This window comes from Platichthys flesus, chromosome 18 (genome assembly GCF_949316205.1).
Source record: "Platichthys flesus chromosome 18, fPlaFle2.1, whole genome shotgun sequence".
NCBI classification, from domain to species: Eukaryota; Metazoa; Chordata; class Actinopteri; order Pleuronectiformes; family Pleuronectidae; genus Platichthys; species Platichthys flesus.
The window spans coordinates 13,223,526-13,250,556 of NC_084962.1; the positions used below are offsets into that span (position 1 = coordinate 13,223,526).

A 27,031-nucleotide genomic window follows, 5' to 3' on the forward strand; every position below is an offset into this window, starting at 1 on the left:
TGTTCAATGACAACATTTGCACATTGTTATGGAAGATGTATCCACGAGGACAAACAAAATCTTTATCCAGTACACAAAAACATCTTCTAGCATCCCAATAGAAAAAGTAGAGCAGAAGCAGGTTTTTAGAAATATTTAATTGTTATTTCAACTTATTCCCTTCCCATAAAAGTCATGATAGTACCACAAAGAGAAATTGAACAGTCAAGGAATATTACAAAAGTTGGAGGAAGGATACAAATATAAAATAACAAATAACTTATGACATTTTCTTTGCCTGCCACATTGGACAGTTTTCTGACAGTTTGGATAAAAGTAGTTAAGCCGTATAAATATTTCCGCGCCTTGTTTCAGGTTATTTTCTTCTCATGTTGATGCCAACACGAAGGTCTACTCAGAACTCACCAAGAATTCACAAAGGACAACGTTCAGTATGTAAACAGAGACTCACACACGAAATGAATTCAGTTATTGCAACAAATTCCCGAAACCCACAACATAGCAAAATGCAGAAAGACAATAAATAAACCATCGACATGAGACGTCTTATTCTGCCACTTTTTAAATGATTATCTTTTCTATGTAGAAACCCCCCCCCCAAAAAAAAACAACATTATAGAGCCATATCATTACTCACTTATCTCTAGTGTTAACATGCTACAACCCCTTTCACATATAAATATATTCAACATAGGAATTAAATGTACATAATAGTTTCTTCTTTTTCGTCAGGGAAGACAAAACATTTATCAGGAAAAACTTTCTCTTACATTTCATCCGTCACCACCAAAATTCTTAAAATCGACAACTTACAACTTTGACCTGTCTTTCGTCTTAGGGAAACATTTGTGTGTTTAATTGTCGTCATAAAAAAGAGATTTTATTTTAAGCCCTTTGTTTTTCTGTATAAAAGTCAAGTATACACACTCAGGTTTGGAGACTGAGGGACCACGGACACTTCGGAGGGGTTAAAACTTGAAGAGGTCGATAAAGTGCTGAGGAGAGATGGGCATGAGGCAGCTGTCCGGATCAGTGGCGGTGCACGGGTGGCCAGAGTCCTGGGAACGGAGTCGACAACGAATTTTTAGCACAGAAAGCAGGGAGGCGGTTGCTCATGTTGTGCACACAGAACACATCGATGTGTGACACTGGAGTTGTTAGTGACTGTAATGGAATATTTAATTACATTTCACAGCAATGACAATTATCAATTCTGGTTATGACGTAGATTGAATTTTATGAATACGAAAAACTCTGAAACATATATGTATGCATGTAGTAAAACAACCTAACAACACATACATTTACCAAAGACTGGTAGTCAAACATAATATACTACACTGCCTGACTTCCTTAAACCTTTTTTAATATTATTTTACTATTACTACTTTAGCTGATTAACATTAGTTGATTGCATTTGATTAACAAAAGCCCTACAGTCCTAACAAGATGTCAACGTGACCTAAGTTATCTTTGTGCTCTCCTATGGGTGTAATGGTGCAACATAGTTTTACGAAGCAATTGTTTAAAACAAGCCAGTGGTTTTTAAAGATAGCTGGTGCAACACAGTCCTGAACATCATTACACACAGTGTGGTTAGGAAATATTAAAGAGTCAGCACAGCAGACAGAGTGACACTGTTTACTAAACACGAGCCAAACATGATGACATCAAGCGAAACAGATAACACAACAAGACAAAGGTCAACACATGCAAAAAGATAAGCCCTCAGTCGGTTCACTGGGAGAAACACGGGACAAACGGTCGGCTGAAGAGACAGAAAGGCATGACGGGACAGAAAGTACCTTGAATAACAAAGCCAGGTGGCGATCCTTAAGGAATCAGGGGGGAGAAGCGGGGAAGGAGAAGGAGACAAGCCAGAGGAGGGATGTAGAGAGGTCAAGGGTTAAACAGTATAAGGAACCAGCCGGGAGGGTAACAAGACTGTGGGTGGTACATCATCGAGAGGGGGACAAATAAGGATTGGTACTGCAGAGTATTAGGGACATTATGAAGAAAACAATTCAGGCATTTCAAGGATTAAAAAAGTTATTCAGAAGAAGGCGTAGTAATATGAGAATAAAGAAAAACATATTTTTAGGAAATTAACAGCAAGGAGAACTGATGCTCGTTGCAGTTCTACTGCCTCTGGATCCAAAATCTTGAACCAATTGAATTGTTTCTAGAGAAACTACAAACACACAGAATAGACACAGTATCTTTTCAAAGATACTGTCATTGATACGTATAATGTAGTGCTGATGAGCCAAAGGATTAATGACTTTAAGAATAACTTGGTTGTTGTAATATTCTGACTTTATTCTTGAAAAATTACAACTTAATTTCCTCCTAAGAACATGATTTTCAAATCTTAAATTTGAGTGGTCCTAATACTCTGTCATGGATTGAATACTATAGTAACAGTGACATTTTAATCTAAGCACTTAGTTCTCTTACGAATCTTCCTCACACAACGCAAGCTCTTAATTAAATAAATGTGAAATGTGTCCTACATGTGGTTAAAGATCAGCTCTAGTGGGTGACTGAGGTCAAACCAGACATTTATTTGACCTTTTGAACATTACATCTACCTAAAAGAGTTCACAGCAGTAAATGGTGATCAAATTAAAAGGTATTGTTAACTTCGATGTAATCAACAATTTGTACTTTACTTGCAGTCAGACGAACGGCACTAGTTAGTCATATAGTGTTCCCTGTTGTGAATGTGGTTGCGGGTGTATTTTATGATCCCATTTACCTTCCAGAAGAGGATGCAACAGTGTTTGCAGAAGTGCAAGGTGTCACCGTATTGCTCGTTCATGGGGTAGTGTTTCTGCAGCATGAAGTACATCAGCTTCCAGTCCACGTTGTCGCTCTTGGTCAGGACCAAGCTCTGACAGAACTGCACGCACACACACACACACACACACACACACACACACACACAAACACACACACACACACACACACACACACACACACACACACAGGAATTTAATATCGCCAATTAATTTTTAATTAAAACAGGGCGACAGGCTTAAACGACATGTGTGATATATACTGTACAAGATGTGTGTGTGTGTTTGTGTGAGTGAGAGAGGGACCAAGTAAACTGCACTGTTGCATCCTGCCCTCTAGAGGCCAACAGAGGTACATCTTAGCAGGCCAATTGGGCAGCCACATGTTAACATGCCCTCCTGCGATTACAAACATTCAAACTTGTCCTCTCACCTGTTTGTCTGAGAAGTGGAAGTGGCACAGTCTCTTCCACAGCGTCCGGTTCTCACTTAGCATGAGCAGAGTGGGTGTGGCCTGTCCCAGGTTAATGATGTCATATGCGTCAGATAAATTGTAAAAGATCTTATTCTGCATGTGTAGGGGCAAGTCGTTGAATGACCGGCCAGTGCACAATTGCTGTGGGAAAAAAGTCATCACCAATCAGAGCTGGGCAGTACATGACATAGAATTAATACAAACAAAATAAGACTTTTTTAACACCACATAAAGGTTTTCTGAAATAAAGATGCAGTTTTATACATTCATCCCCCCCTATATATTTTATGTTGCTCCTCAAAGCTGTAAAATGGGTTTATTATATGGGATATTTAAATTCTGTACAGTGAAAGGAAGTAGCGACACATTGTCCACATTTTTTAAAACCCACTTCCTCTACCTTGGGGATCTGCAGGTTGTTGAGCTGCTGCTGCCACTTGAGAATGTTCTCCAGTCGGCGCAACCAGATGCTGACGTTGCCCACGAGGACACATCTGCCAAGGTGGATGGTCAGATTTTGCAGAGTCATGTTCAGGTCCTGCAACAGGTCTTTGACCAGGCGAGGATTGTGCTGGTCCTCAAGGACTAGAGGGATCAAATTTGAAAAAGAAAACATGAAAGAAAAAAGAAGGAAACACAGAAAAGAAAGTATGATCAGCCACAAAAAGCCAAATCAAAATAAGATGTTATGTTGAGTTATAAAAATAACAATATAACATATTTCCTTTTCTAAAGTTTCACTCATTTCCAAACTTTTTCACATTACTGCAGATTAAAAATTATGGATACTTATCTGTTCTTATCAAATGTTAAGTCATTTTAGTTACAGAAAAACTGATCAAACATTGTAAATTATTATGGAAATGTATTAAATCCAAATGAAAAATGTACATGTGGCCACCTGAACCTCAGTCTAGATCTTCTCTTTGCTCTACTGTGCAACATGACCTTATAACCACGTTTTGTGGTTTTTCACAGACAACATCATAAAAAGGGAGCGTTCCTCTCGGGTCCTCTTACCCTTTCGTACCATCTTCTCCAGTATATTGAAATAGTTTTTCTGGGCAGCTCCACTCAGGGAAGGCAGCTGAGACCTGGCTATTAGCTGAAAAAGCTGCAGGTGAGAGACAGTAAGACGGTTAGAGGGCGAGTCGCTTGTACAAGTTTTACAACAAAATGATCAAAAGGGATTGTGAATCGTTGTCGCTCACTTTTGTAACATAGTTGAATCTTCTCAAGTCCTGGATGGCACTGGAAAAGTCTAGACGGTTTAACGCTTCGCCTAGCGTGCTGTATTCATGTCGCTGCACACACACACACACACACACACACACACACGCAGAGTTTGATAAAGACTTGTAATTTTTGAAATATTGCTGCAAATAAATCGTTTGTGTGAAAAGTGTGCTCCAGTACTCACTTCCTTTGAGTTCCCTCTCAGCACATAGATCCATTTATCCCTGTAAACAACTAAAAGACAGAAAAAACACACATTGTTCCTCGGAGTCAGTTTGTCATCAGTTAACATAAACATGTAGATACTGTAAATTGAGTGGACACAAGTGACAGGCACCTGTGCGATCTAATACAACACAATCCAATAACCTTGCAGCAAATACTAACTGTTGTAGACTTTCTGTTCAAGGCTGGAACAAAAATGAAAACATGATGGCCTTCTTTTAGCCTATAATCATACGATTAGTGATCTTTTTTTTAATAAGGCCTCAATATTGGATTGAGGGCATGTTTATGGTATTCCACCTCTTTAAACTGCAACTGTCTGTTCGGATTAAAGTCAATGGAGTACAGCTGCAAAGTTAAAACTCACACATGGACCGTTTTTTGAGTGGGCGACTGATCTTAATAACACGTGCATGATATTTTGCACCCCCAGGATTCCCAGGGGGACAGCTCTGCTTTAGTTTACCTGTCCTCAAGTAAAAACAAACTAAAACATAATTATAGATAATCACAAATGATCCTATGTGCATTTTTGTTGTGCAAGCCTACATTAAACAGAAAATCTTTCAATATGTGCAATAGATGGGATGAGGACACTGGGTGACCTAGGTGTGAGAGGGTGGAAGTGGACAAAGCAAAAGCAGAAGTGTAAAATGTGTTTTTTATTAAAACCAGTTTGACTTGTCGGACTAGTTTGAAGCTGAGAAGACCCTTGGGTACTGTAGAGGGATGGTCATATCCTCTACAGTCCACAGCTCCACAGGGATTAAGCGCACCTGCAGACTGTAGAAAGTCTTAACCACCTACAGTGTCTCCTGCAGATGTGTCCAAGGATAATCAAGAACATTGTGCATTTTCCATTGTTGTGAATCATCTAATCTGAGGGTGTTTTATGGAGGAAGATAAATGACATAGTAGGTGATCTCTAATGTTTGCCACCTTTTCTGGGTTTTAGCTCCTGTGGAATGAATCAGCACAATCAGTATTTCAGTAGTTTTTTCATGGATTACCTTTTGACCGTTTTGTCTTATTGCATTGCTGAGTATGACCTGGGTTTTCTATGATTTGATATCTTTGCATTTATATTTTATTTTGTAAAGCACTTTGTAATTCTGGTTTTGAAAAGCCCTTTAGAAATAAAGTTGATAATAATATATTATATATATTATACTTTTCTATTAGTATTACTAATACCTTAGCAGTACTAGCTCATTTGAACTAGTTTATATTCTTCAGAGTAGTTCAAATCAATAGAAATGTTATACTTTAAATGCATGTTTTAGTGAAAACAAATAGTCAAATTTGAAAGAAAACGTATAGCTTAAAAATAATGTAATTAGAGTAGAAGTAGAAAGTAACTCAGCACACATGCTACACAGTGTGTCTTTGCCCTCTCCTAACTCTGTGTCACTGACTCTAAGATGTGAAGAAGCATTTTCTGTGATCTGTACAAAAACAGGCTTCAGAATTCCATTTATGGACAAAATGTCATGGGCGGAATATTTCAGTCCTAAGCAACTTTCCCACAGGCTCTGTCTTTACAACCGTTGAATGATCTGCTATTGAAACACAAATATTGAAGTATTGTAAACACGCTCCAAACATAAGAGTCCTATATAATATTCAGGGATAAGGCTTCACATGTGACACTGTGAACTTCATTATCATAATCTCATCTTCAGTAGGTGGTGGCTTCATGACTTGTCTCTACTGCAAACTCACACTGAGATCTGGTGTTGTTGTTGTCAAGATCCTTTTTCCTCTTTGTTGTGGGGAGCTCACACACGTCCGCGACAAACAGATTATCTTTGCTGTCATTGCAGAGACTGTTTGGAAAGAGGAAGCACAGGAGGAATTTGTTGATAACACTGCACTGTAGTGTGACCAGTTAACCTAAAAAAAATGTGCAAATTACAAACCACTAGATAAGAATGTGCTCTGCTGCAGTGCCCTGGAGCAACTCGGACTGAGACAGGAGGACATGACGGCTCATACGTAGGTTAAGTGCTGCGCTGGTTTAAGTCGAGCAGGTTAGTACGGCAAAAACTACCTGCTCCATACATTATTAATGGACACACTGTGATCAGGTGGTTAAAAGTGGAGCGAGATGAACCAAGATTTTCAAATACCGTCATAAAAGTGTTGAATCCTTCCATCAAGTTTCATTGTAATCTGTCCAGTAGATTTTACCTAATTCCGCTAAGTAACAAACTCAGCTGATGAAAACCTAACTTCCTTGGCAGAGGTCATTATTTGCATGATTAGTGTCTATAAATATTTGGTCCCTGTTATAATCACGAAGGTCCAATAAAGGTTGAGAGCATGTCCTTTTGCTCAGTGTTTTTTCATATTAACAGCTGTTCCTTCTTCAGCATCATGACAACATGGCTTTGCTGGTCCGACTGCGGTTTCAACTGATCGGGGTGATCGAGCTCGACGGTAATCCCTTGTCTCTATCCATTTATCCAGTTGCACACACAGACACATGGAAGCAAAGTAATCTGTTGCACTTAATTCAAAGTGAGGAGTGACAGGTTGCATGTGGAGCGGCAGCATCCTCCCCAGAGCCGAGAAAAGAAAATCACACCGCACGAAGGTACAGGCGGATCTGTGGATATTTAAACTATATCCTGAAATACACAAGCTTATGAAGGAACTCAACATGAACAAGGGTGACACAAACACAAAGTCAGGGCAGACTCTCGGCTGTTTCACTTCTCTTATTCACTGCGCTGCACACAGATGCATCCGAGCAACTTTTAATCTGTGCTTTATAAGTAATCAAGAGGGTGTCAGATTAATAATATGTCAACAGACATTCGCAGCCCCTTCCAGTCACTTGAATGTTAACAGAGGTGGCAGAGGTTTGCTGGCCTTTAGAGGATTGCTGTCATCTAAACTGTTCCTGTGTCACTGCGTACCATGTCAGCGGGGACCATAATGCCTCTCTTTCTTTCTGTGCCACATGTGCTGGCCTGCCAGAAGTTCCTTGGCTCGCTGCATGATGTCACTGGCCATTCTGGGTGACAAACTCAAGAGGATCAAGAGTCTCCAGAGTTATTCACATTTGAGAGCGACCAATGAGAAGAGGATGATGTCACTGACCGATCTTGGTGAGTTTTAATTGGAGAGAAGCCAATGAGAAGAAGATGATGTCACTGGTAACTGTGTGTAGACGTGACCTTTTATTAAAAAAGACTGCTCACAGACTCGTGTGATACTGTGAGGTACTAATCAAGAGAAAAGGCGAGACTGGGCCGGAGGAGATATCTCCAACCAACAGGGGCACATCAAAGTGTGGCTGAGTCCACTTCTTAACAGAGGATGAGGCTATAAAGATTGTTATCACCTCCTCTTATGAGGGTTGTGCTATCTTTGACATTAGTTTGTCTGTTAGTTAGCAGCATTACACAAAAACTACATGCAGATTACCACGAAACGTGATGGAAGGATGAGGTATGGGATATCTTTGATTGTGTGTAATTTAGTGAAGCTTGGTTGAATTTTAGCGGACTGTTGTGGGCCTTGGAGAAGGCATCCACTCTTTTCAGTCCTATTCTAGTTAAAGCTACTTTAGCCTGGGACAACTTTAAAACTGTAAAACCATAGCTGCTAAAAGATCATAACATCTGAATGCAATTACTCGTCAAATATTCATTTTGAAATTACCTTGTTTATCCAGAAAAAGGAACTAGTATGCAGCACAACTATTTGATGCAAATAAGCGAGGGAGCCACAGACACGCTGAGTCACAGACATGCTGAGTAAAAAAGTAGCACAATGCACATTTAATATATGACGTAGGAGGGGACTGGCTTGTTAATGTGACCACTCACCACCAGTTGCCGTGCTCCAAAGCCCTTCATGTTTCCCGCAGATAAGAGGGCAAGCTCTTCTGCTGGGAGGCAACTGGCACTGCACACAGGCTCACACATGCAACACACAGCGGAGTGACTGAAATAGCAGAACATGTTTTTAGTTCAGCTGCTCTCAACAAACAGTGGTCGTTCAAGTCTTTCAACCCACTAAACGCCTCCTTTGGGAGGGAAAGCATCACAAAAGCACACAACAGTCATTGTTTGAACTTTTCTCTGTTATTCTTGTGCACCACTGATGGAAAAACTGGAGCCTGCACCACGTTGGAGCTGTGATTAGCGAGGTCACTTTAGGTTTATCCTTGGGCTTTCACAGTTTGAAGGGTATGTTGCCATTGTAACCCTGCTGCACACCCAACTTGTTCCGGGAAAGGTTATGTGAGCCTATATTTATGTGTTGCATTTAAATCACCTCATAAGAATGGAAGGTTTATTTAACGTCAGTTAATCATATACCAAAAATGTAATGACACAGGGGTTTGCAGGTCAACTATGTTACAACCAAGTTACATGACTTGGGGGACACCAACGCCTGACCTAAATACTTTGGTAAATAAATACAAAGATGTAGTAAAGGTCAACTCAAAACAGCTCCGTCCCTCCAGCTGTTTTGGATATTTGCTCTCACAAGATACGCTGCACAAGATGGTCTCTTGATTGTTTTGAAACCAACCCTGTGCCCAGCTCCGTCAGCTGCCATTACGCCCATCTGGAAACAAGAGGCTGCAATTGTGGGATGCAAATTGCCTCATCAGGGACCCTCAGCTATGGCTCAAGTGAAGAGCTATGGCTGCATGATTTTTCTCTGACCCTGAGAAGCTGTGGCTTTAGTGATGAAATCTGGTCAAAACATTTACAACTGTTGTATCCACATCCTTGTTTTCACCCTGGCCTCACACAGACAGCACTTATTCAAAAACTGCCCTGAAGAAAAACTGGTTTACAGCCAGGCCACAAACTGTAGCACGCAGATTTCCTGGTTACCTTCGCTTTTAAAACGTTGACCATGTTACCGCAACAATGTCTTTGCTGTATTTCCTACCTCAGTCCTTTTTGCTGCACACTGACATATCCACGTGGTGAAGATACAATATCTAAAGCTTAGATTGGTCAGAAAATGATTCTCCATCATACAATGAAAGATAGGAGATGTCAAAAAGAAGTTGACCTAGATCGAAAAATAATACATTAATAGTAATGTATTAATCTTGCAGCCAATAGGATTTGAGACATGATCAACATCTTATTTAGAAATAACAACCATCAGTCATTACATGGTTTACACGATGTCCTTATGAAATGCAATATAAAAGGGTCATTTAGTTTCTGTCTTTGTAATTTGGACAGTGTGGACAACCATTGCAACATTCGGAGCTGTTTGCTGCTCCCCAAGACAAGTTGATCTGGTTTACAAGATAATTCTTGAAAACAGCTGATCAGAAATGCAAAGAAACACAAATGCGCCTCCTGCAATATTCTGAAGCAACCCTGACTTTTAACAGATGTCTGGTGACAACTGGGGTGTATCACTCTGTTGTGGGAAAAGATGGCATATGAGGTGGTGCAGTAGTTTGAGGTTAGCAGGTTAGTCGAGCAAAAAAAGTGTTTCATCCATTGTTAGTGACACATGTAGCCAACGAGAAGTAAATGACCATGATTCCTATTGTCAAAAATCAAGCTGCCAGAAGAACCAAAATGCTCAAATGGAGTGATTCACAGTGTCTGCCATGATGGAAGAAACACTACGGATGGCAGACATGTATCAGAGTCAGAGAGACAGAGTCATAGATGTGACTGTCTGTTGATTGATAAGTGTCTCAGCATGTTGGCAGCAAACCTAAAATTGACATATGATGACATGGGACTTTTGAAATGGCTCAACTCCAACAGAAACCCAGATGTAAACATGTCAGCGACGCGTGCTGTTAAAATGCTTTGTACAGATTGATCCTTGTGTCCTGTATATGTTTCATTATATTCATAAAGTACTTTATGTCCATAAAGGACAGAGAACATTTAAACAGTTTGGTTGGTACTTTATACTTTGGTGTAAGAATTCCATTTAAGGTAGACTGTGGCGAAAGAAAAGATTAAGTTATGATCTTACTCTTTCAAGTCTATGTCTCTGTTGTTATCCTCCAGCTCGTTTCCATAGTATATGAGCCTCTTCCAGCCGTGCTCTGTCTTGGTCCAGCACAAGCCCGGTGACCTCCAGTCCTTTCCCAAGAAAGGCATTTCTGCTGCAGGAGGTATAGGGGTGGGGGGATGGAGGGGGCGACAATTAGCAGAGAATGTCGCTGCCACACCAAACACCTGGGGAGAAGAGCAGATGTTACTAACTGCCCCTCAGTAGAAGCAGAGAAAGGCCATATCAATTTAAACATAATAAGCGAGTTAATGCCTGAATTGAAGAAAGCAAAGAGTTCTAAATATCTTCAAATACCAAAATAAAATTTGAGATTCAACTCTTCAAAATTCTGAATAGCAGAAAAGTCTCTCAGTTTATCTCTCCCTATACAATTCATTATTCACCTCTAAACTCAAAGGGAAAATGTACATCAGAGATGCTGAGCTCTGTCAGCTGACATTTTTCATTGAAAACTTTTATCTGCACAAGGTTTTAAATTGCACCCGCTAGGATGTTCAAATACATACACATTTCTATCCATATATCTATCTATCTATCTATATATCTATCTATCTAGCTGTCTGCTCAAATATATAATGCATAAATGCAATAAAAATACAATGTTTTTACAATTTAAGGCAAAATATTTCAACACAACAAAATCATGTATTTACATTATCTCATAACATTAAAAATATCAGCCAGAATGTGTGTATACAGTCTGACAACATGAGTGAATCCATCTATATTCATCCTGTCAACACACTGACACGCAAAACTGCAGTCATAGCACACGAGGCGACAATTGTGACGCATTTGTCTTTGCATAACAACAGTATTAGCAAAATATCAACGATTTAAAACAAATGTTAAAAAATCAAGTGGAGACGAAGCTGTCAGTGGACTCTGCGCGTCTAACCACGACGGGAAGGCAGGGAATAAACAGAGGCCACGCTGTAGTCCACGTGTCAGGTGAGATAAAGACGTTAAACAGACCTTGGCAGTTGCTCGTCTGCTTTATTCCGAGCTCTTCCTCCTCTGCTGCTCCTCTCATCGAGATATTGACGGAAGTAAACACAGTGCGGACGCTGGGATATGTCCACGCCCCCCCCCCCCCCCCCCCTGCTCCTCTCTGATTGAACGAGAGCTCGGCGTTTGTCGTGTCGCTACCCCATGTCCCGCTGCTCATTGCTCGACGGAGACTGTCAATCACGTTGCGTACGTCTATTTTTGTATCCCCTTCTTTTCTGTTGGGGCTTTTTCCTGCACGTGACAGAGGACTGCGCACATGTACTTGTGTTTTGATATTGAGATGGGGGATGGGGACGCACCGGAGGTAGAAGCGCGGCGACAAGCGGTCGGCCTCCTTTCCTCGTCCATGTTTGATTCCTGGTCTGTTCGCACCGGCAGCATAGTGCCGGGAGGAACCGGGGAGCGCCGCGGCCAAAAACACAGGCACATCATCTCCTGTGGGGGGTGGCGGCTACAGGCTTGCATAGGTCAGTCAACTGTGAAGACCAGCATCATTTACCCCTGAACCAGTGCGGAGAAATGCGCTCCCTGGGCCACAGGAACGAGCCATAGACGAGCCATAGACTGTATATACAAGTATATATATATATATATATATATATATATATATATATATATATATATATATATACAAAGTGGTGAAAATGTATTTATTCTGGAGGGATTTTCAAAGGTGCCCGAGACCCCTTGAACACTTTCACATTGACCTATCTTCACCAAAATCGAAACACAGGTGTATCATGACCAGACAAACAAAAAACTTTGTTGGCAGGACTTCAACCACCTATTCATTGCACAATATCTAATACTATGTATATTTTAAAATAAAATAAATGAAAAAACGAAAAAATGTATATATTTAAAAAATATATATAAATAAAACAAATTAAATATAATTTTTTTTTATTTAATTTAATTAGACTAAGTAGCAGGGGACAATGAGCTTTTAATAAACTAATTGATAAGTAGACCAACAGAAAATGACCTGTCAGCTATTTAGATATTCTAGAAACATTTCATTCTACTCTTAATTTCCTGTTGTGTTTCTAATTATTATTAATGTTGGTGACATTTCCTTCCTGGTGACAATGTGTGGAGGTGTTATTACCTCTGTTAAGGAGGTTATGTTTTCATCTAAAAAAAAAAAAAGACATGTAATGTAATCTCTGATTTGTCAGTCAACAGGTTTATGTAATAAACTACTGGACCAATAACCACAAAACTTGGTAGAAAGAAGCTGCATGGATCAGAGATGAACCTATATGGCTCTGTTGAGCTCTACTGAGTGCCAGTCTAGTGAATGAATCTGGAATCTTCAAAAAATCTTCTCAAAAAACATTTCCCCCCCACAGGGCTTGTAGTGTGACGCTAATGAGGTGTTTTATAAAGATGTGATAGAAAACGTCAGACCAAGTGAATCCACTTTATTTCAGTATGAACAGAAAAAAAATAAGGTAGTTTCATTTCACCTTTAGCAGCACAACATACTACTGGATTTCCCCTCTCATACAATGAAGGTCACTCTATTTCTCCAGTTACTAATAAAGCTCTGTTCAGTTAGACACACAAAGTGGTATAAGAACTGGGGTTAATGAAAATCTATCTATCCATCCATCTATCTATATGATAATAATAATAATAATAATAAAAATTTCCGATAAACTTACCCTAATCCTAACCCAGTTTTGGTATGACTGGCCATGACAACATAGTTTCCTTGATTTTGACACACACAATAAAAAAAAGAATGGCGCTGAGTAAAGTGCATTCACAGTGTTAAATTATATGGGTTCTGCCTCCATTCCTGCTGTTCCCTGGTTAATGTTCAGGAATAGACTTGTGCTACAGCCAAAGAAGAACAGAGAAGAAGCACAACTCAGGTGTTTCCTTGTCTTTGAGTGACATTGAATGTTGTTGAATTTTGCATTAACAGTAAACCTGGTTTCAATCAGAACACTTAACGATTTTATAATGTAAGTTGCTAATGTAAAAAACTATATATAGATACACCTATTGCAGTATGATTGTGAAGTATCAACAGCTGGCAACTCCAGTTACCAGGTAACAAAATCATTTTGTATCAACATCAACCTAAGCTCTTCTCTGAACTACACTGCCAATACCTGTGTGCAAACGTTGCAAACTTGGGTTCAATCTTGTTATCAAATACTGCCCCCTTTAGGAAATGTACCGGAAATCCAAAGGTTTTCACGTCTGCTGTGGGACATTCAAATATTTCACATATTTCCTTTCAATTGATAAAACAAATTATTGGAAACACAGATAACTATTTAAAAGGTAACATTTAAAGCCTAATAGATATCAATCACGTAAACTTGAGACGGATGATACGAGCACAAACTATCCAACATTGTTTCCTTAAATAAAGTTATGCAATGATTCACTTTTACAAACTTTATAGAACTTCAATATAAAACAAGTTCACACAAATTTGCTGTTATCTTGCTTAGGGTAAAGGACATTTCAGTTAATGTTATTTCAGTCAATGACAAATTTGTCTGAGGGCAGAGTAACATTTTAACATCAAAATCCCGATTAAAGAAGATATAAGCAATGCAAGCAGAATATATATGTTCAGTCACTTATCATATTGAGATACAAATGAGACGTAACATTTTTGTAACTGCATCATAAAACTGAATAATAAGCCACTTTGAGTTCTGGAAAAGAGGAGCGGAGAAGACAAGACACGGCTTGTCTTTGAGTGACGTAGTCTTTCAGCCTTATGGGGAAGTGAAAGGTGTGTCAACAACACTAGCCCAGCTGAGTTGTGTTTGTTTTCTCCATGTGCGAGAGAGAAACAGTGTCAGTGACAATTCTTTTAAAACAAGAAATCATCATGAGTCTTTCCCCTCCCCTCTCGTACACCCTGCAAGCTTTGATCGGTCAAAGGAAGTTGGCCAAAAGGCAGAAACAGACAGACTCTGGTGAGGAGATGAAACCCGGCAGAGCTCTGGCGTGAAGTGGAGATAGAGTTAAACGGGTCAGTGGACATAAACCCCTCAGATTATAGGGGACATTCCTCTCCTCCCACACAGGACCCACAAAACAACGGATTCAGGGGCTGGAAAATAACAACATGTTACAAATCCTTCTGGTCTGAATGTAACTAAATGTAATGATTGACCAGAAACACTTGGCCTCTTCAACAGCTGCCTTATTGACATTTTTAAGATGAAGCTGTGTGTGTTTGTTTGCCGGTGTGTGCATGCATATGTTAAGTTTTGATTAAGGCTGCTTTCAGGCCCTGCTGAGTAATATAACTAATGAACATCAGTATTAGACATCATGGAATGTTTCTGGCAAGAATCTCAATGCCACAACATGAACTCTAAGTCATTATATTTTGGGATTACTGAAATCGCGCCGCCAAGGCCCTTTAAATTGGGTTTATTGAGGGTTTATAAATTGGAACAAATAACAAAATACTTAGTGACGAAAGTAATTCTTTACAGATCAGGTATAAGGCATTGCTATAATGTTTTTGGATTGGCATATTGTGACAAATCCCATTGTGAGAGTTAGTTTACCAATTTTGATGTTGGTATCAAAGAAATTGTTAAACTAATCTGAATTTGAATGCCATGGTGTGTGTGTGTGTGTGTGTGTGTGTGAGTGTGTGTGTGTGTGTGTTTGTGTGTGCTAATGCGGGCACATATGCATGAATAGGGCTGGGCGATAAAATCGTATTGATTATCATGCCAATATAATTTTCATCAATAGCAACATAACAAAAGTCCAATAAATATTAACATAATGCTTATGCATTGTGCAAACACAGTGATGAGGCATAATAACACATACTTGATCAACCTCAGATGTGTATAATGTTTATCATGTTCGTTATCCTCCGCTCACAAAGAAGAGTTTAAATCCACCAATGCCGCTCATGAACTTCTGATAAAAATATGATAATTATCGTGATAAAATCAACATTTTGATCTTGGTTTCATTTTTGACTCCAGCACAAAGTCTTGACCTTTGACACAGAACCGCCCTCTGACTGAGAATAATGCACCTGGTTTACAATCTAAATGACAAGTAAAGAAACACTTTCAAGATATAGAATGTTAGTTGGTTAGTTTTCATACACACACACACACACACACACACACACACACACACACACACACACACACACACACACACACACACACACACACACACACACACCAACACACACATTTAAGGGTTTTATATGCACAGGTAGACGTGCATATGCCACTGCAGGAAGGAAACAACATTCAGTTAAGGTCTCGTAACTTCTTCCCAGTGTCTTTGGCGTTTTTGCAGCTGTACAGCCACTTGATAATCCGTGCATTGCGCTCGATCACCGACGTCCCCTGGCGTATGTTGTCTTGCAGCTCCACCTGCAGCAGCCCGTCGCTGTCCCCGCTGCTCTTGGAGAAGCCCCCCTCCGTCGTGGACACGCTCACGCTGCGGAATTTGATCGCGATCTCCTCCGAGCGCGCGGAGAAGTTCTCCCGCCCCAGGGACTCGATGATCTCGCCGTCCAGCCCGCAGTACATGAAGAAAGCGTCGAAGTCTGCGAAGTTCTTGGAGTACCTGGAGCTGATGTCCGAGTGGGAGCGACCCACGCCCCTGCCGGACCTCCTCTCGCCCTCGGGGACAGTGAGGAGAGCCGCTGTCACCTTTGTCCCAGACTCGACCCCCCTCCTCCTCCACGGCTGCGCTCCCTGCGCGCCGCGGTCCTCAGGTGTGGCGGCGCCCGATTGCTTATCTCCCTCAGACTCACACTCCTTAAGTAACGGGGCATTTTTGTTCACAGTGTTGTTCGCCAGCCGCTTACGTGTTATATGGTGTTTCCTGTCTTTTGCTGCACCCCCCAGGAGCTCACATTTCTGCCGGTAGAGCAGAAGAGAGTCCGGGCGCTTTTTGGAGCTGGTGCGCCCTACCTGCCCCGGTGAGCAACTTTTCCCACCACCACCCGCTGCGAGAACATTCCTTTCTCGGTTCGAGCTCCGGGTGGACGACCCCGTGCTGCTCACCGAAGCTGACCCCAGACTGATCGCAGGCTCCTGGATGGAGTTGACCACCTGCTGGCTCTTCACATACTTGGGTTTGCTCGCAGCCAACCTCTCCACTGCGCTCATGTGTCCTCTGGTCTCCCCCTCCAGCTCCATTTGCTTTCGAAGGTACTCGGGACCCTTCTCCAGGATCTTTGTGGGGTGACTGGTCGCCTCCATCGTGACATTTAACTCAGACATTCCCAAAGAATACCCCGGTGTGCAGCCTCTCAAGTGTTGGCGGTAGGGGGAAAAAAATAGATTCCATTCGAGCCCGGTCCTTGCCCGAGCACGTATCAGAACAGATTCCACCTTGTCTGTGCAAACACACACCACGCCACCCCACCCATACTGTGCAAGGCCAGTTTCAACCAAACACAAGTTTGCTCAAAGTACACCTGATACCAGCAAGTGAGAGTAATGCAAGCTGACACTGCTGGCTTGTGTTCCTCTCTCCTGTCCTGGAGGAAATATGAACTTAATATCCATGTTGCTCAATACAGGATTAAATTCAGTTTTATCTAATAAATCTATATCTCCTTTAGCAAATGATTTACTCTAGAAGCTGTCACGGTTGTTCCAATAATGTTGCACAATAAGTGCTGCTCCCAGCCTATTCATCCTCAAAGCATCCACAGTGTGTGATGTGTCACATGGTGACTGTCAAGGCAGGAACAGTTAACGACAGTTATTTTTAGGCAAAGTATTTAAAGCAGTGTTGTGAAAGAGGAAAAACCTTTGATAGGTTTTTACAGTGCTGCATCAGCCCATATTCAAGAAATCCATGGTTGACCAATAATATTGCCATCTCTGGTAAAAGGTTTATAATATATTTTCTCTGAACCTTTATTAGAATTAAATTCTATTTTATTGCCTATTTCATATATTTTCACATGTTCTTTTGTTTTCCTCATTTTCACTATCTGTTGCTGGAATGACTGCATTTCCCTATAAAGCTCAGTTCTTAAAGGTGAATCTTGAATGAATATTCACTGCCTTTATAACCTTAAATCCGTCATAAAACACTGCACTTACGTTTTCAGGTCATGAACTAATATCATTATTAATACGTCCTAGATTCCAACACATCCCACATGCTTGTTAAAATAGCTGACAACAAAGTAAAAAAAAAGGAATAGTTTTGTATTGTGTAATCTGTTGTTGGGCTCTTCAGGTATAGTGCACAAAACACATTTATGAGCATCTGCACAGAAAAATCTGTGTGCGTCAATTGAGTCAATTTCTGGATGTGCGTCAGTCAGCTGAAACCATTAAACACTGAATTATATCCTAAAAAAGGTGGTCTGCTTTCACTAAATATCCTGTTTTTAGTATCTGATGCCTATTTACCTCTTTTCATCTGTGCATAATAATACTAAAGAACAATTCAGATATCCGCCTGTTTGGTTTGGAAGTGTGCAAAGATGGAAAGGCTTTCGAGATAAGTGAAAGACGTTGACTTGTTTATACACTATATGACTTGCAGCTATCATGTCTTCTGTCTATTTTGAACATTATAGTGGACAGTGAAGGGATAGAAACCTGCTATAATGAATGGAAAACTCTAATATAACAAATATGGACATCCCTGCACTAAATGATGGGTATAAGGTGTTCTCCCTAGGGAACAGCACCTCCTACCTCAATGGATTTATTTCAAAGACCTCCCTCTCTGGACGGGACTTTACTATACCTAATTAACAACATTGGAAGTGACTGCAGCATTACCTAGTCATTTGGATGGCATTATGCCAGTTGGGTTGTGTGTGTATGTGTGTTTTCAAAGAGAGAGGGCAGCAACAGTTTTAATCAATGCAAGCCTGCACATGTTTCCATAACACTCATTTCACACTGCATAAGTCTCATGCATTGACAGAGTATTCAGAAAGTATGTCCAAACCCCTCTTGGCTGCCAGGGCTGCAAGATCAAGGTTTGAACGCGATGGATCGAAGTTAAAGAAGAAAATTGCAAATCCCATCATAAAAAATTTAAGAGTAACAACGGAATCACTGTTCTTTGCTTCCTCGTGTAATTGCAAACATTCACTGAACTGGAATCCAAAACATCTGTTGACAAAATGAACACTTAAGTCACCAGTCGCCAGGTTCACTCACTCAAAAGGCAGAGGGCAGCACCAGAATGCACCCGGTGAGAGTCGTTAGGCTGAAGTATTGCGTGCCTTTGGCTTAATTGCCTTCCGAGACTGAATCAGATTCAAATCCTCACTTACTCTCTTTTAAGATCAAACACCACAGACTGAGTGTGTAACCGCACCAGAAAACGAGCCGTCTTTGTTTATCTTTCTGCTTGTGAGTTTAACGAGGACTGACAGAGAATGACCCGAAGACCTTTTCATTGATTCCTCTCAAATCATTTAAGTGGACTCATACTTTTTCGCTGGTGCATAATCATCGCACCACATCTGGGTTTCGTGTTGATTGCTCTTATTCAGCCATGTGATTTCTTTGACCGGCTTCCCTAAAATCAGGCCGAACAGCTCGTTTGGGGATTCAGCAGTGTTTACTTGTACTTTATCCTTCCTTGATCACCGCTTCAATTAAATCATGATGTCCTCAAAATGAATTCTCAGATTTCGAGGTCCGATGCAGTTGAAGTCTCGCGCAGGCCGGCGGTGTGACTATGATTAATGATCCTTCACAGCCATGACAAGGTTAAGAGGATGTAAAAGGATTAGGAACATGAGTTGGATGTGGAGGTTGTGGTGTGAATAATTGTATAAATAATTGGCCAATAAAAATATTACATTTTTAACAAGTAACAATGAATTAAATGACTCATTTTACATGATTAACCCGCAGAGACTTATGCAACTCTCTTTATGGACTTCATAGCCTCTTTCAGCTCATTGTTTTTCTTTTACAACTTAAATGCCTCCGCTCTCACAAGTTTCATTGTTAGCCACAGCAGCTAAATGGCCATTAAAATCCACTGTGCGCCACCTGCCGAGCACCACACTGCAGGCAAACAAAGTTAACAACTGGCTGGTAAACATCTTAGAGCGTTTAAAAGGTTCAGGATCAGATCTTAATCTTGTTGGGTGGAGACCAAAGATGGAGATGAAGGTTGAGTGATTATTGGATTTATCTTCCTCAAAAAAGACTCCAAACATGTAATAATGTTCGTTTGATCAACCTGTAAAAAGATGACTGCTTGTCTGATTTATAAGATGTTTTTGGGGCATTTAAATCGTTGTTAACAGTCTAAGGGCAAAATAGGAGGAGAGTAATAGGAAGACATTCACCATTAACCCTGTAACAGCACTGTTGGCCCCGAAAGCCAAGGGATATTTGATGCATGTGATTATTTGTGTCCTTCTTCCGTAATTTCTTGTTATCTTGTCTCTAACTTTCTCAGTAAAAAAGATAAAGTACATTAGTAAACACACACACACACACAAACACACACACACACACACACACACACACACACACACACACAGAAACAGAGCAGGGACGGAGCAGAGCAAGCAGCACTGACACCATTAGTCCCTTTATCCCTTGAGCCTTCTCGCCATTCCAGTATTTAATTATTGACTTATGCCGCTGAGACTCAGAGAGACACATTCTCCACTTTAATGCAGGACTGCATCGTCTGCTAATTGTGTTTTTACTGATTCATTCACAATAATTACCAACCATCCTCGATACGTGAATGAAACTGGCTGACTCTAATAAAACATGGATTGCACATTATTAGGTGTAATTGCTGCAGACAGCTTTTACTTGCGGCTATTGTTTGAGTGTTATGTAAAGTAGGTCATAATTTGTTATTATGCATTCTGCGCTAATTTCAAGGAATATAAGGTCACTATCACCTCCCACTTAGTTAGTCTGGGGCTATTTATCAGAGGCTCATCTGACTATAAATTTCATTAAACATCAAATATTTGAATTCACATTTCTTTTTACTTCATTTCGCTGTTGTTTTTGTCTCAGGACAGAAAACAACATGAAGAGAATATGTTTTATTGATTGAGCAATAGACATAACACGGTGCAGACATTCAGAGCCTCTTGGATCAACATTTTCATTCTCGCAACAGATCAAGTAATAATGTTGAGCCAAATGTGAAGACGTCGTCCATGGTGATAAACCTACGGAGAATTATCACCCGATTCTGCAGAATTCTTTAGCTCCACTAAGCTTTGTCTCACAGCTCATTTTGCCGTTATTACACACCTTAGCTTAACTGTTTTTCTTTCCTCTCCCTGCTATCATCGTCGTTTGTTTTCAACCACAGCAGGCAGCTGGTTTTGGTTTAGAAGCTCTTATGAACCCACTGTGCGCTACCAGGCCAGCACCAAACAGCAGAAAATGTAAGTGACGACGTGGTAAAGAGACAGATCTTTGACTCATGAGTTCAAGGTAATTTAAAACAGAGCGACGATGGAGAACCATAGACTGTGTATAAAGATCTGCAACTTGTCTCCACTTGCTCCCACTATCCAGAAATCGAGCCAAAATATACTTGATACCAACGACGCTACCTTGCACATCTGGAGATTGGGAAATGGCGATTTGGGAATAAGCAGCAATTTCAAGGTCCTGTCAAAACATGCGCTCGACCAATCACAGCTGTCAATCATATTGCCTGACCTCGTTTTATGGCATCACATTACTATTTACAACCAATTTTACTGGAGAATTAGATGGAAGATACAGCAGTGTGATAAGATTATCTGTTCAAAAAAATAGTTTTTTTCCCCACAACTACCAAGGCCTAGATCTAATGTTGAAAATGTTTTTCGATATTTTGTAAATTATCACATATTTCACAACAGAGAATGTGTTTGTATGCACTTTGCTTATTGTGAATCTGTATTAATGCTTTGTTTGTAACTTCACTAAACAGTGATGCCATAGAGCAATGACAAACTTGTGCATCCCTGCTGCACAAAACAAACTTTATGGCAGTTTAATTGACTATTAAATCTTGCTAATGAAGCGCAACACAAGCTGACATTTGTTTTTGAATGTCGTCGGATAGTCTTGTGTAAACAATAGTTAAACTAATTAATACAGGCCCATCATTTACATTGCAGTTTACTCTGTATATAAAACAACAATCCCAATTTAATAGATGGATAAATTCTGCAGCTTAATGAGAATTAACACAAGGGCAGCTTCTTTGAAAATACAGCTGCTCTGCTTATTTTTCCCAGATCATATTGAAGTGATTCAAATCTCTCACTGTGCTGAGGAACTGCAGCACACCGGGGATACAATCAGTTACATTACTTTAGCAGAAAATAACTTTGAAAGTAATTAGAGCCATACTTGAGGGAACAAAGACATATCTGAAGTCCTGAGTTATTATACACCCTAATGAAATCCTACTTGTTAGACCATAGTGGGCCTGGACATCATAACAGTTAGTGCTAAATTTTTACTTGTCTAAGCTAATATATATCTATGCCCTGGAGAAATCTCTTGTTGCTTGTTGCTAACAACGTCCTCTATTCAAATCTGTAACTATGAGCACACTCAAAACATCCTATTTTTTCTTCGCATCTATGAACTAATATTGCCCAGATTATAGTAAAGTTTACGTTTACAACAAATCCGTGCATGAATAAAAGGCTAAAAAGGGAATACAAAATGTAATTAAATGGAAGCATACCCTGTAGTCAATTGGATTTTCTGTAGAAGAACAGCTGTAACATCCATCGCTCAAATGCCTCATAATTGGGGGAAGATGAAAAGCAAACTGTGGGATGTCAGAAAAGCGGAATGGTTGTAATTGACTAAATATCAAAGCAGCAAACAAGGGGCCAAAAGACATGAGCTGATGTGGTTTTCACTAATCAAGACAAGTAAAGACTAGTGGCAGAAACTTGGACTATGGGCAGAAAAGGTCTCTGGTTCGTCTCTGGTTCGACTCCACGGAGAAACAACAAAAAGACGAACCTGGATTGATCTGTCCAAAACTCCAAGAGGATTCTCCCTACCCTGTCTAGTGCCCCTGAGCAAGGCACCTTACTCCCCCGACATCTGCTCCCTGTGCGCCGTACATGGTCGCTCACTGCTCTGTGTGTCCTGCACCAGATGGGTCAAAAGCAGAGGTTAAATTTCCCTACCTGCATGAGTGTGCCTGTGCATGTCTGTGCATGTGTTTGGGACTAATAAATGCATCTTAATCTTAATCTGAATCTTTCACCTACGCACAAAGTTATGCTAACGAGGGTTGGCAGCTAGTCGCCAGCCGCCATGCAGGCCTGCTGAGAGTGTGCCGTGTTCGCAGCAGCAACATAATTACTACAATAGGGTTCAAAAAACACTTTAATCATTTAGTGATTAAAGCTCAGACACCAACAAGAGCAGCCGCCAAATGAAATAGTACAGATCCATTGGACCGTTGGACTTCCGGCTGTGTCTTTAGGGGGCACTGGTCTTTTCAACACCTGTGGACTGTACACTGTAAACTTTGGTAATTGTATCATTCTTTACAAAATCTGTTAATCTTAAATTATGTTTACTTTTATCTGTGCCAAGTTGTTCCAACTTCAAATAGTAGGAGCAGGTGCAAGTGAGTCATCTGGTGACAATGAATATAGTACATATCATCTTTAAGTTACATATGAAAGGTTTTCAACCATACAGAGTTTTTTTCAGTGTGTTAAGATGGAGTATGAAAATACATTGTTGATGTCTCCAAGAGTTGGATTCACTTATTCCATGTAATTTTATTTAAAGGAAATATGTTCATAGTTTGGCCCAGATGATGATGCTGAGCTCAGTACGTAATAAGGCTTAGAGAACATAAACCTAGTAATGGCTGTAGGTTATGACGGGGATGAAAAATCTCTCATTTACTGGCTGTCTCACTTGATTTGTAAGATTTTTCCAAGATTAAGTAAATGCCCTTTGAACAGTTAAGACAGCCATTAAAAACATGGAACCATTCCTCCCAAAGCAGCCCAGCTTCCTTTATTTTAATGAAACTCAAATTGATTCACAGTTCATAGAAAACCAAAGACAGGTTTTTTAAAGTTTTGACGTGCAAACGGTAACTTTTAGTATGATGCAACATGCAGGAGGATTGGTTAATACAATACCGCATATATCCTCAACACTGTCTGGCCCACTTGGGACAACTGAAGCTCCCTCATATGGATTACAAATCCATCTGTTTTAAGAAATATGCAGACAGATGGAGGTAAATACAAACCTTGAAAGAGATACTACAAATCCCCAAGTGTCTTTCAGGATCCAAGGGGAAACAATCCAGCAGGTTCTAGTCTAAATGTACACCTTAATCCTAAATCATAAAATATTCAATATCTCCCCCGCCCATCAGACGCAGTCATGTCTGGCCTTTCTGGCGGGATTAAGCTATTTCTTGTCGTTCATCCAGTAGAATTACTCATCTGTTTGTTTTATTAGTATGAACCGAGAACATTTTTTCCATTCACGTCAGTCTGTTCCGACTGTGCCGAATCTCGTCTGTATCTTCTGCATCTGTATCTCATTGTCAAATTTAAAACATTTCCCCCTCTCTCAGCCCCCCTCCTCATAATTAAACAGAAACAAACCTCCTCAGAAATTCCTCAGAGGCACATCAGAGGCCGCTTTCAATGAAACAGTGATGATAATTTCAAAAACAAATGTTTTTTTTTAGAAACAAACATTCAAACTTTGAGTTTACTGTTGGTTGACTTGTAATATCCTTGTCCTGACCTCGAGAGATGCACTCACAAAGCAGTGCATGCACCATCACTTTACGATCCTTTTATTTAAATGATCTGTATTTATGTGGCGCCCTCCCTCTATCACTCGCACACAGCGGCAAAGTCTGCAATTTAGGGTTCAGTTACTTGCCCGAGGACATTTAGTCACGCCAAACGAGGGAGACTGGGATTGTACGGCCCACGCTCTGGTTAGGGGACGACCAGCTCTACCACCTGAGCACACGGGATGCAAATTGTGTGTTCTAGTTTCTAAGGACTCAGGCTAAATACAGCTGCCCAGAGAACCATGACACTGTTCAGATTAAGTTTGAACTTATCTCAGTGCATTGCACCTGGTGATGCTGTTTTTCCAAATTCAGGAGGTGTATTTCTTCTCTGCTGCTTCTCTTCAGTCTTTCTATGCTGTTTGTCTTTCTTTTAGGTTTGAGGGCTGCAGTTAAGGACATCCGGAATAAAAATCCTCTTGAATTTTATTCAGTCGCCAGAACTTGTTCTTGGTCATTACAGGTCTAACTATTTCCGTTATGGCTCCCAGTAACGTCCAGATGTGTGGCTGTGCAGGATGCTGCGGTTGTGTATCCCTCTGATGGTCCCCAAGGGTGGAAACACTAAAGCTACACCTCATTGCTATTCACATTTACTTTTTATGTTTATTTATTTATTTATTTATTGAGGCATTGTGAACACTAACCTATACTTAAATGGTGAGAACACGGAAGACTAAAAGAAAACAAAACACGCATGTAAACAGGCGTTTGTTTGGCCACACTTTCTTCACACACTCGTGTTCCGTACAAATAACATCACAGTTTCTCCCGCTCTGTCTTTCTTACACTGTCCAAGATTCAGAGTTGTAGACGTCAACATAACTGGGAAACAAAAGCCTGATCGAGGCCATGAGCCAACATGCCTTGGCCTCACAACAGTGCTGTTACCTTCGCCAAGAAGGTTATGTTTGCATCTGTGTTTCGCCCTTTTATCTTGTATTCCTTCGGAGGATCTCCAGAGAATTGGGTGCCGACCTTCTCCGCACTTTGCACTCTGCTCGGAGACATCAACAACAACAGCTGATTCTCCACAGGATTCAGGGGAAGGGTGGCGCAGCCTTCATATAGGCAGGATCTACATTTTCCGCTCACATCAACATCGGCACAGGCTCTTATCCCCACAAACTCTCTTGACACCTTCGTTGGTGACCTCTAGGTGTGTGTCGTCGCTTTTTCACCTTGTTTCCACAGATAATCCAGAGGCCCTCACTCAGACCTGTGCGCCCACACAAACACCTCCTCCAGAGAAACTGTGAAGGATCTCCGGAGTTCAGTGCATGTCTGAAAGCAGCTTTAGTTAGCAGGATTACACAAAATGCCACTGGACAAATTTCCATACAAATTGGTGGAAGGATTAGGTGTGGGTCATGGAGCAGAGTTTTTTTGTTTAACTTTCTGTAACACTGCGAGATAAAAGGTTTTTCAGCTACTTCATTTAATTTCTCAATGAATAATTCATGGTTCCTGATGATAAGATGAAAAATTGTAGGAATGTGTTCATTTGGTGCAGATCCAAATAAAAATGTGGATGTAGTTGTTTGAAATGTGGTTTCATAAGAAGACTTTTGGGCCTTGGCCTAAGTATATGCTTCCATTCTACTTCTTTAAATCACTGACATAAGTCTGACTCTATGGACCTGCTAAACACATGGATTTTAAACTCACTAAACCTATTTTCCAGTTGGCAATACGGACGTTTCCCTGTCACATTAAAGGAAAAATGTATGTTTTACAACAACTTGTAATCTGTTGTTAAATATATCTCACTCTCTCCGGGTCCAGTATTTTCTCATGACCTTTGAATTTCACACCAGGAATTAGCAAAGCATTATAAGGAATCTATACGTCTGGAACATTGCATCTTAACGTCCATGGGGCTCTTACAGTCTCAAGCGCGTACTTGCCAGTGTTGCACTATGACATCATAGAAAGTGTGGAGTTGGTTAGTCTTGACGGTTGATTTACACTTGTTAATGGTTTGACTGTAGCCAGGTTGGGTCTCTAATTGACATTGCAGAGGGATCAGAGATGCTCTTTCACGAGAGGATTAAGGTTTATTTTTCTCCCTCTAACTTTAACATTTATTATCAACACTTCAAAGCGGGGGTTGCCTAATCTAGCAATAAAATAAAAGTGATTGTTTCAGGCTGGCGAGCCAGATTTGCATATGTTTCTAATCATCACAAATTTGTTCTTTCCTGTCTGGCGAACACATGACTTTTTGTATTGACTTCATGCCAATGGACTGGTTTGTAAGAGCAAGTCATTGTAACAAGGATGAACCTATGCTGTCAAAAGATTCATACTTTATTAAGCTGAATAGAATCACTCTCAATACTTCTTTTTATTACTACATTTATCACTACATTTCTATTACTGATTAAGGTATTTGTACTGCCCTTGTTTTAATCTTGTTAAAATGTAATTTCTTGCTCCTTTAATCTATTATCCTTGTAAA

General features: G+C 40.4%; 2 protein-coding genes across 4 annotated transcripts; both read right to left on the minus strand.

Annotated features, from left to right (window-relative positions):
• Positions 1–118: 118 nt before the first annotated feature.
• Positions 119–11,812, minus strand: fbxo25 (F-box protein 25). 3 transcript variants are annotated; one of them, XM_062411883.1, is made up of 11 exons: positions 11,734–11,812; positions 10,717–10,922; positions 6,457–6,560; positions 4,694–4,743; positions 4,485–4,577; positions 4,294–4,387; positions 3,674–3,858; positions 3,232–3,414; positions 2,759–2,902; positions 1,806–1,832; positions 119–1,058 (listed from the first exon to the last, which is right to left on the minus strand). In XM_062411883.1, the coding sequence occupies exons 2-11, from the start codon at positions 10,842–10,844 to the stop codon at positions 969–971; spliced, it is 1,098 nt and encodes a 365-aa protein (XP_062267867.1). In that variant the 5' UTR covers positions 10,845–10,922; positions 11,734–11,812; the 3' UTR covers positions 119–968. The 3 variants fall into 3 exon arrangements, with proteins under 3 accessions (XP_062267867.1, XP_062267868.1, XP_062267870.1); XM_062411884.1 differs by having other exon boundaries at positions 10,717–10,849; positions 11,734–11,779; XM_062411886.1 differs by lacking the exon at positions 1,806–1,832.
• Positions 11,813–13,178: 1,366 nt separating this feature from the next.
• fam110c (family with sequence similarity 110 member C) lies at positions 13,179–17,130 on the minus strand. The gene has a single exon (XM_062412124.1). The coding sequence runs from the start codon at positions 17,016–17,018 to the stop codon at positions 16,035–16,037; it is 984 nt and encodes a 327-aa protein (XP_062268108.1). The 5' UTR covers positions 17,019–17,130; the 3' UTR covers positions 13,179–16,034.
• Positions 17,131–27,031: the final 9,901 nt, after the last annotated feature.

Excerpts from the sequence above, each read along its gene's own strand:
- fam110c (XM_062412124.1), bottom strand. The coding sequence starts at position 17,018 with ATGTCTGAGTTAAATGTCACGATGGAGGCGACCAGTCACCCCACAAAG.
- fbxo25 (XM_062411883.1), bottom strand. The coding sequence starts at position 10,844 with ATGCCTTTCTTGGGAAAGGACTGGAGGTCACCGGGCTTGTGCTGGACC. Across the intron at positions 3,859-4,293 it reads GGAGAAGATGGTACGAAAGG|TCCTTGAGGACCAGCACAAT; the intron begins GTAAGAGGACCC and ends TGATCCCTCTAG. Across the intron at positions 3,415-3,673 it reads ACAACCTGCAGATCCCCAAG|CAATTGTGCACTGGCCGGTC; the intron begins GTAGAGGAAGTG and ends TTTTTCCCACAG.